The sequence below is a fragment of the Aedes albopictus genome, unplaced genomic scaffold (genome assembly GCF_035046485.1).
Source record: "Aedes albopictus strain Foshan unplaced genomic scaffold, AalbF5 HiC_scaffold_82, whole genome shotgun sequence".
Lineage (NCBI taxonomy): Eukaryota > Metazoa > Arthropoda > Insecta > Diptera > Culicidae > Aedes > Aedes albopictus.
Window position 1 is genome coordinate 31461 of NW_026917665.1, and position 18070 is coordinate 49530.

Consider the following 18070-nt stretch of genomic DNA (forward strand, 5'->3'; position numbering starts at 1 on the left):
AGCCCAATACAAACAATGGATTACCGGCAGGGAGTGCGTTCAATGTTGCTCAACAGGAATAAAATCATTTTATTTTGTATGGCGAAAAGCATCTAAACTCGAATTTCTTGAAATGAAAAGCTTTTAGCTAAAAAATATTTGGTAGGCACCAAACCGGTAATCATTGTGCACAACCGCTACCAAATATTTTTTTCGAATAATATGTTTCGTTTTGAGAAATACGCCATTAGATGCTATTCGCCATACAATATTTTTGCGATTTACTTTTAGCGATCTTTCGCGCATAGAAGCTAGCGCCATATTGGTCGATGCGGAGAGTAGGAAAACAGTCAAAGCATTTAATTCATTGATTCATATTTATTTCGCATCAGCAACTTCACGAGATGTGCTTGGAGTCGCGATTTCAATTTGGTGCAGTGACCATAACATTTGGTGACATAACTTCACCAAGAACCACTAGTCCAAGATGGGTATTGTAGACACTTTGGAGAATTTGAGAATTTCAGCAGAAATGATATTTTGTATACATCATGACGTGCACATCAACGCAATTATCTCTCAATGAACTTTGAACACAATCCGATGGATAAATATGGCTAAACTTAATCGATGAAAACTGGAATTAAGGTTGAAATGTTAGATAAATAATATTTTTTGAGTTCATCAGAATGGTAAATCGATATATTTAAAACTGAATATGACTTCTGCAAACATTTAAATTAACATGTAAATTATTTTACAAGACCTTCGAGACTTGTAATCAAAATCAAAAGTACAAGTCATAGCTAATATTTTATACTTGTAGATTGTTAATGCAGCAGACACTTGTAATGGATCATTGAAGCCGACTTTTCCGCTACTCACCGCATCAAAACAAAAGCGCCACCATAGGCTGGTGGAACTGTCATCTGACAGATTGAGAAAAAGTAGAAAAATGTAAACAAACAAATCAGCTTTTGAAGTGGTTTTTTGAAACGGATTATTCATGCAGTTTTAATAAAAAGTGATATAAATTTCGCTATCGAAAGTGTATAGAAGCTTTTTCGCATAAGCAATTGAAAATTTCTGTGAATCATTTAATGTATTGGACGAGTCTTTTACGCGATATATTTTGAATGCCGACAAAAGTGTTAATTTCAGCAAAGTTTTTCTGAATGAAAAGTTTTAAATCTTATACAAAAGTTGTTGTTAAATGACAGTGGAAGAGTAGTTTTTTCTTTATTTCTATAGGTTACAGTGGTTTGTTAGGTGAAAACTTGTTTTTCGACGTTCAGAATCCCACCAAGATCAGGCCTCGTTTAAGGGTATCTAGCGCAAGCGATGGATCAGCAAATGGTAAATAAAACTAACTTTAATCACACCCAAAATGTTGAATGTGACGAAATTTCATTCTTTTTTGCAGAATGTGCTACTGCAAAGTGTGCGAGTCGAAGTCGATATTGTGGATCTCTTTGATTTCGCACAAGAAAGTACCCGCAATTGGAAAGAAGGCAACGAAATATTCAAGAACAATCATGTGATTGTAGTTGGAGTGACGAAAGTGGCCGGGGAATCGATTCACATTTTTTGCAGCTGCCTTCGTGGATCGAATCCGTCAGAACCACCAAGGGAGATTCGAATGGTAACATCCAGCGAACTGCGGAATTGGGAAATATCGTGTTCGTGTCCTGCCGGAAAATTCCGATGCAAGCATCAATTTGCCTGCCTCCTCTTCATTCACAGGTACATAAAAAGGTTTGATTTCCGTGAAAGTATGCTTCTTCACATGTTTTGTTCTCTGATTACAGAAATAAGGATCTTGAAATACTATCTGCAACAGATGTGCGTCAACAGTGGGGTAAAGTAGCCAAAATACAAGCTGAAGCGCTTTACGAACCTGTGCCTCTTTCTGGATTGTGTAATCAGCGCAAGAGGAACACATCGGCTACGGTATCGGATGATCTTAGCTCGTCCATATTCAATCTGTTCATATCAGGTACGGTTACACTAGTAAAAAATAGTTTACAAAGCTAATTTTATATTTCATTTTAGAGCTTCCTGGTTCTGCTCTCGCAAAGTCGATGATTGGCCGCAATACATTGCGACCTAAAGAAAGTGAAATGGAATCATCTGCGTTACCATCAGCTGAGCTGCAGATTGAGTCATTGCCCGAATCATTCAACCAAAACCTACCAGAATGGAATCCTCTCCAAAATCAACCAACGGACGTTATCGAGAAAGAAGATATCCAGCAAGAAATCAAGTTGGCACAAGCTTATCTAAGACCGTTCATCGCCAATCCGTTGGTCACAGCAAGATGGAAATATTACCATGGACCGCTGCTCGATTTCAAATTGCACCTCTTCTATGAATATCGGGTATGTGTTTCATCGGAAGAAAGCCTTTCGATATGTGCTGAAACGCATAATCAGTCCAATGACATCTGGCGTAGGGAAAGGCGTATGCGCATAACGGCTAGTGAGTGCTACGACCTCTACACTTACTACTTAAACGACACTGGAGATCGCGACTGGAATAAAAAGCTGTCATCGATTCTGCATCCGCTAGAAAAACGACTTCCGCCGTTATTGTATGGAAAGCAGATGGAAGGACATGCTCTGGACTGCTACAGGAAAAAGAATCCAGGGAAAAACGTTATAAGAATGGGACTTGTTATTCCGCCATCAGCCCCGTTCCTTGGGTGTTCACCGGATGCTGTAGTGGTGGACGATGCTAAACTGATTGAGATTAAGTGTCCGTTTTCGGGAAAGGATAAGTGCATGTCAGAAATGATTGAAGGATTGAAATGGATTGAAAAGAAAACAGAAAACTACACTCTTAGAAAAAAACATGCATACTACGGGCAAGTACAGTTAGGCATGTGCTTGACTCGAACAAAATCAACGGATTTGGTGATTTACAGTGCATATGAAAATGATTATTTTTTGATTAATGTGCCATATGATAGTAATTTTATTGCGAAAATGTTTCCTGTATTGAGAGAAATTTATTTCAACATTTTTTTGCCAATGCTTTGCGCAGAATGAATGAAAATACAAACTATAAATTCTTCAAATGAGACGTTTTTAATACTAAACAAAGCGATTGTCCGAAAGAATTGGGGCCGAAAGGTTTACCGTTCCAGCCAAAATGATGATGAAGTCGTCCAGCAACCCGAATAAAAAATACAGTAGAAAAACCGAACGTTGTATTGTAACAGTACTATTTAAAACCATATTTTTACAATAGACACCACTGTAAAAATAAAAATACAAAAACAATAAAATGTAATGTAGAACCTAATACAGTATATTGTAAATAAGATTTTTACAATATACTATACGGGTGGTTAAGAATCGTAACAATATAAAAAAATATTTTTCTCCATATATTATTTTTTGCAAAACCATACATTATATTGTAAATGAATTGTTATAAATACTGATACGTGGGTTTTAAAAAACCGTACATTGTATGGTACACATATGGTTTCAAACAATAAAATGTACCGTAAATATATTGTTTTTAATTGTAGTTTCACTACTGGTTATACATTTAATTAAATGGTTTTGGAATGGTTCTCTTTTGTTATGTTGTATTGGTTTACATTACATAAACCATATAATGTTATATTATCTTGTCATTTTCCTCCTGTTAATGACATCTTAGGCTTACTAGCATTATGAGAATGCGCTTTGGGAATTCTCCAGAGCGTTTTGGATAACCCTTCATATTGTATCGCCCACGTCTAAGTCTGAGTCAAGGTCTGAGTAGTCTCTGATTGCATTAACAGTTGAAGCTTAGGCTCCCATGCCCCACCAGCCAGATAACTGGGTTTCGCAAACTAAGCATTATTTGTGGCAACACTTTGAGCGGCATGATGGAACTATGCCGAGCGCGCTAAGTATTATTAGACCACTAATGTAGTTGCATGAAGTGGGTGACGAGGTACATAAGTATCATTACAGCGCGCTTAACCGTTTTTGCAATATTGAGGCTCCAGTTTGACTAAAGTTTGAAATACACGGGGAAATACATAACAACTCATGAGAAAACTGTCAAGTTCGATTCAAGTATAAGTTAGGTTAAAAAGCGAACCCACAGACGAACCTATATTAGAATTTCTTTCAGTATTCAGTCCAGTCCATATGTTAAACATGGCTCTACGATAAAGTACGTCAATCGTATTCCTCTCATCGCACTCTACATACCTAGTCCACCATATCTCTTGGATCTGCAGTTCTTAAGAGATCTGATTTACTACTTATTTAAACATTTTATTGACTTTAAATTAATGATGATGATTAACCTGGGCTTGTTAGGGGAATATCCGTGAGTAAAAAAAAATCGCGTTAAGTACTGTTCCTTTGATTCTTAGTGGAATTTAAAGGAACAGTACTTAACGCGATTTTCTTTTTACTTTTAAATTGATGTTTCAACTTATTCACTTTTTTCTTTCCTTTCCTTCGCATCAAAAAAGTCACAAACATCAACAAAACAAAGCACGGAAAAAATCTAAAACTGAATAAATGATTAATAATGCACGGAAAAATAATGTTTCGGAAAAGTGAATGGTTCAAACGTAAGAAAAACAGTATAATATATTGTTACATAAAAATCGAATGTAAATGTATAGTAGCTACAATGTGCGAAGCTTTGAATGAACCATTTCATTACAATATACATTATTGTAGCTGGTACACTGTATGGTGCATGAATGGTTTTCACCAAACACCCTATGGTTAGTTTTTATCCGGGAAGTGCAACAAGGTTGTGTCTACTCTTTCTGTCAATATCTTGAATTGCTTGAGTCGTTGGATACTCCGCTCAACATGCACACGAGCACTTGCGATCGATACGTTTGACGTAGCTTCTTCCTTGCTAAGCTGCCCATCAAACAACATTGGGGGCCTTATCAACTCCAGCTTGTGTTCCACCAGTTCCTTCATGATCGAAAACCCCTTGTCGACCATAACAGCATCGTTTTCTTCAAAAAGAGGAAGAATATTACAAGCATTAAAGATAAATTTATCTGAAGCCTTTCCGACGTATCCAGGACTGATGAAATTGAAGACTCCTCCGGGGGTTATAGAAACCATGTATTTAGCTGTCTCACGTCCTTTGTAGTGCGAATATGTGATTATTCTACAGTGCAAACAGTTGGACCTTTGAATAGGAATTTCGGTGCAATCCAATATAGCGCGCACGTTTGGGTACTGCTGGAAATGGTATGGCAGATCGTTCGCAATGTTATCTTTGTTCATCCATGGAACCGCTATACGCATTACATCGGCGAGGATTGGAACAAAGGTATGAAAGTACTTAGATGCTGTCTTGGGAGTTATCCCAAACATATTTGAGATGCAGCGGAAAGACAAATTTGTCTTAAGCTTCACAAACACCAGTGTCACCAAGTTTTCAATGCTAATGTCCCATTTAGCAAACATCTTGGCTTCGGGTGTCATCTCTACTGCTTTGACAATTACTTCCAACATTTTAAAATGTCCTAAACCGGTCCATGCAGTAAACTGTTCCTCAGTTTTAAATTGAACTACCTCTCGTTCTGGTTTCTTCCATAGAGAATCAAGATCCAACGTATCAACCTGCACTGCTACAGTTACATTCATCAGCATTGGTGCGCCAACTTGAATTGCCACATCTGCAGGTGTCTGGGAGGTTTCAGCATCTGTTGACAAGTCACACTCTTCCTTCCTGGATGCCCGTGATTTGGCACGATCAGCTCGACCTTTAATGAGTTCCGGATTCCCTCGCGCTTGTTGGGGTTCTTCCACAACAGAAGGAACTGCGTCGTTTCGCAAAACGAGCTTGTTCTGATCAGAATTTCCTAAAAGAAGTCATTTAATCAATACACAATTCCGATTTCGATTACGATACAAATTACTTACTGACACAGTGGAAATCACCAATTGCAAAGTGACGACTGCACACAACAGAATATGGTTTAGGTTGATATTTCAATCTCAGTGCACTTATCCATTTCTTGTACCGTTGTTTATCATGCTGTTTGTCGGGAAATTTGTGGAACGATATACCAATGTCGCGTTGCTGTAAGCAAGAAGGAACCACGCAACGAACATAAGATTTCCGATAACATTCTTCCATTATGATAACCCTAAAAAGACAAGCAAAACATAGTAAAAATACCGAAAATTCTGAGCGGTAATTAATGATTTATGCATCACATATACATTTATAAATAATCCCCAGTAAATTTCTTGTGAAATACTTACTCGTAGTTAGAAAAATATCTTCAGTAAAACGGATGCAATTTATCTAGTACAAAAACATCTCACACTTCCAGCGCCTAGTATTATCAACGGAATGCCAATAACTTCACTTGTGTTGCAGAAAATGACTCTGCCGTGGTCAAACTACCGACTCGATCAAAATTACACCGGAATATTTGGCAAATTACTTCAAAACTACTAAAAACATATCGAGGATTTCGTGCAACTTGTTTGTTTACGTTTTTTTACTTTTTCTCTAAACACTAGTAGGTGTCGCCACTGTTCTGCGCCACTAGCCTATATATGGACGGTAACACAGTGACAGCAGTCGAGTTACGTCAAACACACAAGGCTACGGTGGCGCTATCTGTTCATTTCATAGCGGCCGTTTTAGTTATTTTAATGATCCATTTCTACTAATAATATTAGTCCAGCTGACTTGTAATATTAGACTTGTAACTTGTACTTGTAGGATTTTTATGCAACAGGAAATTACAAAATACAAGCTACAAGACTGATATTATTAGTAAAATTTTCATTATGCTACAGGCACCTGGAGTGGTTGCTGTGCAAGCAGGAATACAAGCATTGCGTCGGTCCATAAAGCCGTCCTTGCCCTCAAAAAAAATTTGAGGGCAATGTTTACAAATCGTATGAGAATTCGATGAGGTTATGTTTTTGATGCAAGCCTCTATAGGATACTGCAAGATGACGTCACGAAGCCGTGAACTGACAGTTCAGCGAGCTTGTTTACGTGGACTTAGTCTCTGGAGATCCGGCAAAACTGTTTTTCGATACAATTTCAGTAAAACGGTAATTAGACGATTGGTTTTGTACTAGTAGAGTTGAATATAATCGATATTTCCGTATCATAATGGTTCCGGACGTAAGTTTAATTTTCGCCGCTCGTTAAAAAATCTAACACCTTGCAAACAAGCTCGCTGAACTGTCAGACAAAGTGAGGTTAGATCAGGTGCTTGCAGTACCCTATAGAGGTAATCACGTTCAAATGTATGCGTGCCTTTTTTGTAGATGTAGTTGTGAAACTGCGAGGAAAATATTTGCACTCTTGCCCCGAACGTTAGTTTTATCATTATTTACCCGTTTTACCCAATTCGATTGGGTAATATTTTCATATTCAATCTGAATAGCCTTTCAATCGGCGTGCACTTTTGTGTGAGGAAAAACTTGCGCTGGTGTTCGTGTGTTGAAATGTCACTTATCTCTATTGACCAATCCATATTCCTGTGTGGTAGTGGTTTGTGTTCAGATTTCCCGTGTTAATCTCTACACGCTAACCTGAAACTACCCATCGCCTGGGTCGATTCTACCTGGATTTTCATGTTGTTAGCAGTTGTCAAAATCCGGGTAGCCCGAAAACCCAGATTGGTTGAATCTGGGTAAAGATCTGGGTAATCGGCACTTTGTCACTTTCCGGATTGAGAATAACAGTTAAATTCTTCCAGGGGACTGTTTTCCTGTATCAGGTAAGGGGCCGTCCATTAATTACGTAAGGGTTTATGGAGGGAGGGGGGTTTGAGAAATCTTACGCACCATACAAAAATATTTGGACTTTCATACAAAAAATCTTACAAGGGGGGGTGGGGGTGTCGAAAAATCGTAAAAATTGTCTTACGTAATAAATGAACAGCCCCTAAGTGAACAGCACACGGGAATTGTGAGCTTTTTATCAAAATTCTAAATTACACAACAACATTTATTTTACATAAATTTACAATAAATAAGGCCTAATGAACTTATGTTCCTTTAAAGGCCTATGAACTTACACTAATACGGAAATTCAAATACAATAATTGGAAATTGGAAATAAATTAACAAAATCAAGGTCCAGGAGGAGCTGGGTACCGGTTACCCAGATTTTGCCACCAACATCGGTAACCCAGATTAGAGTAAAGGTGCCTTTACTCAGATTACAGTAACTGCAGTTTTGCTCAATCTGGGTCGCTTCGACACCAATCTGGGTAACTGAGGATTAGCATGTGGATAGGCTTGCAGTAGGTTTCGTGAGACTTTTTTGGACAACTCAATAGCGCCTGCTGTGGTTAATCTCACTGCAACAGCTCTATGCAGTAAATCATATACAGTCATGACTCGCTGGTTGGGGGCTTAATAGTTGGGTGACTTTTTAGTTGGGGCCCCGTTAGTTGAGCTGTCAGCCAACTAAAAAGTACAGTCGGAACCCGCTCGTTGAGCCACAACCTCCACCCAACCAACGAATTCGATTCGCTAGTTGGGTGAAGTGACAGCAGCACAAGGGGCGTGCGCATTGTTTTTTTAAATCATGTTTAGGTTGGAAGCAAAAAGGAAAATTTTTCAATTTGTTTCACATTTAGAGCAAAATTGATACGTTTTGCAAGATACATATATGGCCAATGCGAGAAACATTTTATTTTCACCCATTTTTAGTCGGTGAAGTGAAAATATAGATGTTTATGAAACCACCCGGACCAATAGCAAGCACAAAACGCTTTCAATGATCGACAAAATAAAGATTACCGATGTTTTGCATTTGTTTCGAAGTAATTGTACATATTCTTTTTTTTTTTTGAAGAAATATGAAATGGAAATTCTTTTCGATTATCAGTAAAGTTAAAGAAACCAAAAACTCATTAGCTCGCCCCTCGGAATTACAGATTGGTTGTCATTTTCAGTTTGACATTGAATTATGACATCCAGGTACTTTTTAGTTGGCTGACAGCTCAACTAACGGGGCCCCAACTAAAAAGTCACCCAACTATTAAGCCCCCAACCAGCGAGTCATGACTGTACCTGGATGTCATAATTCAATGTCAAACTGAAAATGACAACCAATCTGTAATTCCGAGGGGCGAGCTAATGAGTTTTTGGTTTCTTTAACTTTACTGATAATCGAAAAGAATCACCACTTGAAATGCTTCAATTCACCACTGACTGTGGCAATATGGTGTTTGGTGGCGTTAGTGTTGTCATCGTGTATTGGTTTGCAACCTTACTCAAGTAAAGATTCAAATCCTTACACAACTTTCCGAATGAAATTTGTTCTAGCCTGGATGTCTGTTCTCTGTGTTTTGATTTTGATTACAAGTCTCGAAGGTCTTGTAAAATAATTTACATGTTAATTTAAATGTTTGCAGAAGTCATATCGGCACCTACATTTCAAAAGGGCGTAACTGCATTTCAAAACAGTGCCTTTTTTTTAAGCTGTGGATCGTATTTCATATATCCCATGAAATCCATCTCCACTATCAGAAAGAGTGGGAATTTAGCTTTCTTTTAGTGCTTATAGATGGTCCAAAAGATTGAACATACGATCCACAGCTTTGAGAGAAGGCACTATTTCAAAAAGCAGTTACGCCCTTTTGGAATGTTGGTGCCGATATTCAGTTTTAAATATATCGATTTACCATTCTGATCTGCCGTGTGCTGCATAGTTGTCCCATGTTAATAGGGATTGCCATAGAACATGGGACAAATATGCTGCACACGGCAGTGATGAACTCAAAAAATATTATTTATCTTTCAACCTTAATTCCAGTTTTCGTCGATTAAGTTTAGCCATATTTATCCATCGGTATTGTGTTCAAAGTTCATTGAGAGATAATTGCGTTGATGTGCACGTCATGATGTATACAAAATATCATTTCTGCTGAAATTCTCAAATTCTCCAAAGTGTCTACAATACCCATCTTGGACTAGTGGTTCTTGGTGAAGTTATGTCACCAAATGTTATGGTCACTGCACCAAATTTAAATCGCGACTCCAAGCACATCTCGTGAAGTTGCTGATGCGAAATAAATATTAATCAATGAATTAAATGTTTTGACTGTTTTCCTACTCTCCGCATCGACCAATATGGCGCTAGCTTCTATGCGCGAAAGATCGCTAAAAGTAAATCGCAAAAATATTGTATGGCGAATAGCATCTAATGGCGTATTTCTCAAAACGAAACATATTATTCGAAAAAATATTTGGTAGCGGTTGTGCACAATGATAACCGGTTTGGTGCCTACCAAATATTTTTTAGCTAAAAGCTTTTCATTTCGAGAAATTCGAGTTTAGATGCTTTTCGCCATACAAAATAAAAATGATTTTATTCCTGTTGAGCAACATTGAACGCACTCTCTGCCGGTAATCCATTGTTTGTATTGGGCTTCATTGAGTTAATTAGGAGCACAGAGAACAGACATCCAAGTCCAGTTCCGAAACTGTGTAAGGAATTTAACGGCCATTTGAAATCGGCAACACAAGTGGCAATAGCGTGGCGCTGCAATCGGTTAGTTTCCCATACTAATTTAATTCACCACTTGAAATGTTTCAATTCACCACTGACTGTGGCAATATGGTGTTTGGTGGCGTTAGTGTTGTCATCGTGTATTGGTTTGCAACCTTACTCAAGTAAAGATTCAAATCCTTACACAACTTTCCGAATGAAATTTGTTCTAGCCTGGATGTCTGTTCTCTGTGTTAGGAGCTACAATAAGCATTATTCCGAATCGAGTTGCGACATACAAAAGTAGGTAAGAGGTCATTTTTTTGCATCCCAGGTCACTTCGAATTTTAACGAGAAGCATAATACTTGGCATATTGTTGCTAAACGTCTTTATCCATTGCTTTTCCACCAGTGCTATTGAATCTTTGAGACATTTCACTAAAAATCTAGGTATGTACTTGGTTCAGCATATTCACTAATGTTGTTCCATGTTTCGTTATTTTGGTAGTTAGAATGCCACACCTATTTTTTTTTTCGTTAAAGCGGCCGAAAATGATCCAAGCAGCACATGCTATTCTTCATGTATTATACATATAGGGCACTGCATTGTTTTGATTTTGTATGGGATTTTGACGTTTCTTGGTCTTGTTGTTTACAAAATTTCTGTAAGAGTGAAAGAAAAGGAGAGAATTTTATGCAGTGCCCTATGGAGAGTGTAAAACTTCGGAATCTATGAAGGATATTTTTTAACAAACAACCTGTTTTATTTTTTACAACTTTTTTTATTTTTCTTCCGGATGTTACTTAAAAATGCAGAAAATAAACAAACAATAACAGCCATTTTAAATTATTAGTGAACTGTCGGATGAATTTTGACAGATAAATGAACAAAAACAACTTGTTTTTCATGGTCACTAATACTACAAGCACCGACGAACTGACGTGACAGCTAGAACAAACAAATTCAAATTTGTTGTCCGCGAAGCCATGATGAAAAATAGCCGAACACTATCGCCACCTCTATAACGGTTCGCGTTGGTTTGCTAGCTTGATCCCAAACCCCCGTGTGTTGATATAGGAAGAGGTTCGCGTCTGCGCTGATTTGACAGAAGGGTTCGCTCGCTTTGCTAGTCGACCGTTAAATTGAGGGGGGACAGTTTTGAATCACCACTGTCACGTCGGTTCGTCGGTGCTACAAGTGCTAATAATATTAGTGGAAAATTGAGCCTTTATGCAACACAAATTATTAGCACTTGTAATATTAGTACTTGTAACTTGTAACTTGTAGCTAATATTATTAGCCCGATTATGTTACAGGGCCCAGGTGACACCCAACCGTATTACTCTTGCCACTTCCGAACCGACGTCATCCTGGGTAAGTTGAGTGTGCTGCACGTGAGGGGTGATTCCTTCCCAGATAAATCCCAAACTCCACACCAATCAAGCCCAAAAATGTACCAATTATAGCTAACTAGTTGGGGAACTAGCAGTCAAAATTTGAGAATTTTCGGTGCACCTAATAAAAAGTTACAGCTTTTTGAACATTTTCTAGCTAATTATTTAAATGTGTATGCTCTAGCAAATCTGCAACTAGCGTCATCTGGTGGCAGAAACTAGAACCAAACAGTAATTCTACTGAAAGGCCTTGATTCACCACACAACTTTGCCGAAGACACCATATTTCTTAAAAATCAGGATCCTGCGATATGTAGAATTTAAAATTTGTTTGCACTCTAGCGCCGCCTAGCGGTGGAATTTCAAATCATACGTACCATCATATTTAAGTCCTTTACCAACCAAACATCTTAGCCGAAGACGTCAACACTCCAAGTAATATGGATCCTGAGATATATGAAATTTCAATTTCGTTACTGTTTCATCTATTTGTCTGTGGTTTCTGTGATATCAAAGACAAGTAGACGTAACACTGACAATATTTCCATCCCGTATATATCAGGATCCTTATTACTTAGACAGTTGGTGTCTTCGGCAAAGTTGTTTAGTTTCGGCTGCTCAAAAAAATTCAGATAATGAGCGGTATGATTCAAAATTCCATCGCTAGGCGGCGCTATAGGGCAAACAAATTTTTAATTTACCATATCTCAGGATCCAGGTTTTTAGAAAAAAAATAGTGTCTTCGGCAAAGTAGTTTAGTAGATCAAGGGCTTTCAGTTGAATTACGGTTTGGTTCGAGTTTCTGCCACAAAATAGCGCTATTTGCAAAATTGCAAAAACATACTAAATTAAGTCATTAGCTAGAAAATGTTAAACAAGCTGTAACTTTTTATTTATTTAAAATTCTCAAATTTTGACTGCAAGTTCCTTAACTAGTTAGCCATAAATGGTACAAATTTGGGCTTGATTGGTTAACTCTACCGTTGATATGTGTTCAATAAAATATGTATGTGCGGAAAAGTTTGCACACTTGGCAAAGCGTGTACAGAAGGCTTTATCTCTTTCACGTTGAACAAATTGGTGTGGAGTACTAGATCACCTATGAACGATTTGAATTACGTCTGTTGCTTTGGTATGGAGGAAATTTGAACACCTCCTAAATATTGTTTGAAAAATTGTCTGAAACTTGAATAACTGAACAACATATCAGTAATCAAATTTTAAAAATCAGTAAAGCAACCGCAGAGATACAGCTGATTAAAACTATAGCTTCACCTAGTTTTAGATTACCGTGACGAAAGCGCTACCCAAGGAACATTCACTCATTTAACCAACATTCTCAGGGAAATCCCGGAGAAATACTCGGGAAGCTCCTGGGGTATTCCCGGAGTACTCCTGGGGGAATGTATGCGGAAGTTCTGGTGGAATTTCCAGGGTTATTCTAGAGAAATTCCCAAGAAACTCTTGGGAATTATTGATGAACTCCTTGCGACAATTTTCCACTTCTTAACAACATCCCAGAAGGAACTTTGGGAGAACTCCAAGAGGAAACCGATAGCTCCCAGAAAGTACTCCTGGAAGAATCTAAAAAATACCGTTGAGGGAATCCCGGACTCCTTGAGGAACCGCATAAAAGTCATGGATGAGATTACCGACAACCGAGCCGACAACATTCTTCCTGTTTCTCCTGCACTTCCAATCCAGAATATCTCCAGAAACTTCCTGGGAACGAAAATTAACCCCGTAATTTCACCGAAATCACCAAGCCGAAATCGCCAACCAGAACATAGTTTCGTTTTCGCGCAATGTTATTGTTTTTTTAGTTCGCCAACATAAACGTCAACCTATATCAAGTTGGCGTAGTGTGAACACCTTACTTGATATAGGATATCATCTCGCTATATTACTTGATATAGAGCGCAGTGTGAACGTAGCATAAGCTCTAGCTTACCGATGATAATCTAGCCGATTGCTCCAGGGGCCGGTCTTACAATCAACGTCAACAAGACCAAATCGTTGGATGTGAACACGATCAATTCTTTCAGTTTTACGATAACTGGACAAGCAGTGGAGAATGCTGAACACTTCCACTTGGTAGCCAAATGACGGTACATCATTGGCAAAACTACAGATTCTTGCCAGGGGGTGCTGCACCACAAACAAATATTCATTAGTTCATCCCCTAATCGCCTAATGTCTAACAGCCATGACATGCTTATTGTATGTACCATGACATGACATTGTATTCAAATTCTAGGGGGTGCCTTGCACCTCTGGCACCCCCGGTATTTTCGCCCATGCGGTACGTAGGTACTAAGCAGGCGAGGGATGCTTTTGCGATTTTAAGAAATGTATGGAAAAACAATGAGATTAGTCAACGCACTAAAATCCGAATTTTTAACTCAACGTGAAAGACTTGCTGCTGCTGTCCGCCAGTAAAATCTGGGTGAAGCACTCAACGGCTGCAACAGGTCTTCAACAATAGGTGCTCCCGGTATATAATTTGTGCTTGGTAAGGCCTTCTGCATCACCATGTCCAGGGCTGTTACAACTGGCGCGGATTTTGCATTTTGCGCGGTCTTTGCGTTTCTGCCAATTACGGCGCGGATTTTGCGGAAATGGTTTTTAAATGCACTAACATTTAGACATAAAGCTCAACACATTCAGAAAAAAATACATTTTCAAATTAGAGTTATGGAAAATTGAGCTTGAGTAAAAACAATGTTAACACTCGCGGCCCCGTGATCGAAAATTAGTTGTAAATCTTCAAATGACTGTACCGTCAGTGTACCAATAGCCGCTCAGTGTTGCAAAAATCAAGTTTACACGCATAAATACACTCTTTTCAGGGCTGATATTCTTGGACAATATAAATTAGACGAGAGCAAAGCTATTTTATGCAATATTTACCGAATAACATAAATTTTGAAAACAAAACAATTGAATTTTTTGAGCGGCTATTGGGCCCAAAAAAGCTGTAGGTAATTTAATGTGTTTCAATAACCGCCCACGCAAAACAATACGTCAAAATCGTAAAATCTGCCGATTTAAGTACACAGTGTGTAAATAATTGTAAAAACATAGAGTTGCAAAAATAATGCACTTTTCCGCAAAAGTCTATTTAACCCTAAAAGGGATACCTTCATGGCCTCAGTTCCAATGGACCCCAGGTATCCCTTTTAGGGTTAAAAGATGGCATAAATTTGTTAGTGAGCGGAATCAGGACCACTTTGGTCTCACACCAAATGTTAAAAAATCATACTTTTATGAAAAGTTCTACATAAGTCTTTATTTGTATCTGATTGTACTTAGATTGAACTAACATAAAATGGAAAAACATTACAAATTGGCTTAACAGTCATTCAACAGTGATGATGTTTTTCTACGAAACTGGCCTTAGATGAGCGGAATCTGGTACCCTGATGGTACCTCAGAGATGGCTCAACCGATTTTCAAAATGTTTTTATGGATCTCTTGTACGAATCTTAAAGTTTCAGATAATTGAACAGAAATCATTCTAGGGATGTTCAAATTTCCTATAAAAAAGTGCAACCGATACAAATTTTTTTTCGACGAGCTCATTTGGTTGTAAACGTTCAAAATATTTAAGTAAACATCATCATACATCTTAGTGTTTCAAATGAATATACAGTGGGGACCCGATTTTGTCAGCCCCCGATTTTGTCTACCCCCGATTTTGTCAGCTTTTTGACCCGATTTTGTCAGCCTTTTTTGAAATAAAAAAATAATTTGTATTTCATTCAGAATTTCCATTTTATAATCATTATTAATGCAGTTGATGTCTTTAGGCGTCATAGAAAAATTACGGAATGTACAAAACTCGTGTAACTTTTGAAAACGGCCAAACTTTTTTTTTGTAAACTAACACATTGAGGCAATTTTAGCACCCAACCCTCGCCAATGTTTTTAACCAATATTGTTTTAAATTGCCAAAAGATTCCAGCTCTCTCTCTTCTTGGCGTAACGTTCCAACTGAGACACAGCCTGCTCCTCAGCTTAGTATTTTATGAGAACTTTTATAATTTTTAACTGAGATTCCCCAAAGCCAATGTTTTTTTTTTGCATTTGTACATATATCGTGTGCTAGTCATGAAGATATTTTATACGCAAGGTAGTTAACCCTCGAGCAGTCGCGTCTTTGACCACCCTCAACGTCACCACGGCCACGGTGTGTACCACATGTGTGCACTTCACATGCTGCGTGTACTCAGTACACGACGCGACCGCTTCCGGGTTATGGAAATGTCGATTATGAAATAGATTCTGAGCTAACCGGGAATCAAACTCCTCACCCTCATCATGGTTTTGCTGATTTCACATGCGCTTACCACATCGGCTATATGGGCTTAAAGACTATTCTTCTGAATTTCCTCAGGAACAGAACAAACAATAAACGATGCCTGTTGTTATGATTAAAAGTCAATCCATTTACTTCTTTCCGGCATCTCTGGGACTCCTCTAGGTTTACTTGTTTGGATTGATTCAGATAGACTAACATTAGAAAAGGGCGCAACGACCATTTCGAATTTTTGCTTCTCCCTTCCTTCTGAGCACATGGTCCATTTTCATGTTATCTCTGACCAATAAAAGATAGAGCAGACTGCCCTCTATCTGATAACAAGATAAGTTTGCATAAATAAATTGAAATACGCCTAGACGCGGTGGGAGAGGTTGAAACATGCAATGGTTGTTCTGCCATTTTTTACATGTTGGTCTAGATTTATTATTGTTGATTATTGATTTGTATTGTAGATTTCCGGCTTATATTGCTTCAAAAATTGCTGTCAGAATTGTATTCATTAGAAACCCTTGAGAAATTCGAGATGGGATTCCCCAAAAGCTTCAAGAACTTTGTGTGGTTTCTTGTAAGAATTTTTGCTGGTATTTCTCCAAGAATTCCACCGTAAGTTTTTAAAGGAATTCTTCCGGGATTTTTAGCGATTTATTAAGGTGTGTCTCTTTAAGATCTTTCAGGCATTTCTCCTGTGATTTCTCCAGAAGCTTTTCTTAAGACTTGTTCTGGAACTCCTGCTAGGATTCCTCCAAAAGTTTTGCTGATATTCTTACAGCATTTTTTTTTTCAAAAAATTTCTACATGAACTCTTACAGCTATGTATCTAGGGGTTTCTCCAAGGGTTTCTCCAACAATAATTGTTACGTGGATTTATCCAGGGATTTTCCTAGCGATTCTTTCAAGACATCCTGTTGGCATTTCTCCATACATATCTGTTTGGATAGTCCAGGAAGTTCTGCTGGAGTTCCTCCAAGAAATTGTCTGGAAATTTCTATAAGAACCTTTTCAGATATTTCCCCAAGAATTGATCATGCATTCTTCCTATGATACTCCCAGGTTGACGAACTCCTGTTGAGATTCCTTCAGAAATTCTCCTCTAGTGATGTATTCAGAATATTCTGTAGATACTTCTGAAATAATTCCTATATGAATTACTGCGTGCATTAGTCCATGAATAAATTTACGGAAGGCACAAATTTCCCAAATGGAAGAGAACGTGCCCCTGGAGCCAACCTACTCATGAATAAATCTATCGATTTTCCAAGAGATTTTTTCAAGAATTCCTCATAGGGTTCCTTCAGGGATCCTTCTAGGAATTTCATAAAGTGTTCCTCTATTAATACCTTCAGTTATTACTCATACAAGATTTCCTCTAGAGATTTCACTATGATTCCTCTGTTAGATTTCCCAATTCGACATCCTCTATGGATTTCCCGGAGGTCTCGCTTGAGATTTTTCCAGGGTTACCTCTTGGTATTTCTTTACGAAAATCCCTTGGTATTGCTTCTGAAATTCCTTTAGAAAATTTTGTTGGAAATTATTCTGGAATTCATGCTAGACTTTAACAATTCATTTCTGCTATGGTTTCTCCTGAAACTGCTCCTGATATTCCCCCAGTACTTTTTTTCAGGAATTTCTCCATGGATTTCTCAAGGAGATTTCTTCAAAGATTGCAATATTTTTCTTTCAATGATTTTTCAGAAAATGCTAAAGAAATGCCTCTAGAGATTTCTACGAAGATTGCAGTAAGGATTCTTTCAGAAATTAATTAAGGAATTTATCCGGAGTTCCTGTAAAGGTTTTTGCAGAAACTACTTCCGTATATCCTCGGGTAGTTTCTATAAAAACTTCCCCGAACATTTCTTCAAAGATTTATCCAGAGATTTTTTAGAGATTAGGCTCTGGAAATTAAAGTGGAAAGAC

General features: G+C 38.0%; 1 protein-coding gene across 1 annotated transcript; it reads left to right on the top strand.

The window, feature by feature from the left end:
* The first annotated feature begins 1320 nt into the window (after positions 1-1320).
* On the top strand, positions 1321-3055 carry LOC134284791 (uncharacterized). Its single transcript, XM_062844068.1, has 4 exons — positions 1321-1335; positions 1403-1722; positions 1788-1975; positions 2032-3055. The coding sequence occupies exons 1-4, from the start codon at positions 1321-1323 to the stop codon at positions 3024-3026; spliced, it is 1518 nt and encodes a 505-aa protein (XP_062700052.1). The 3' UTR covers positions 3027-3055.
* Positions 3056-18070: the final 15015 nt, after the last annotated feature.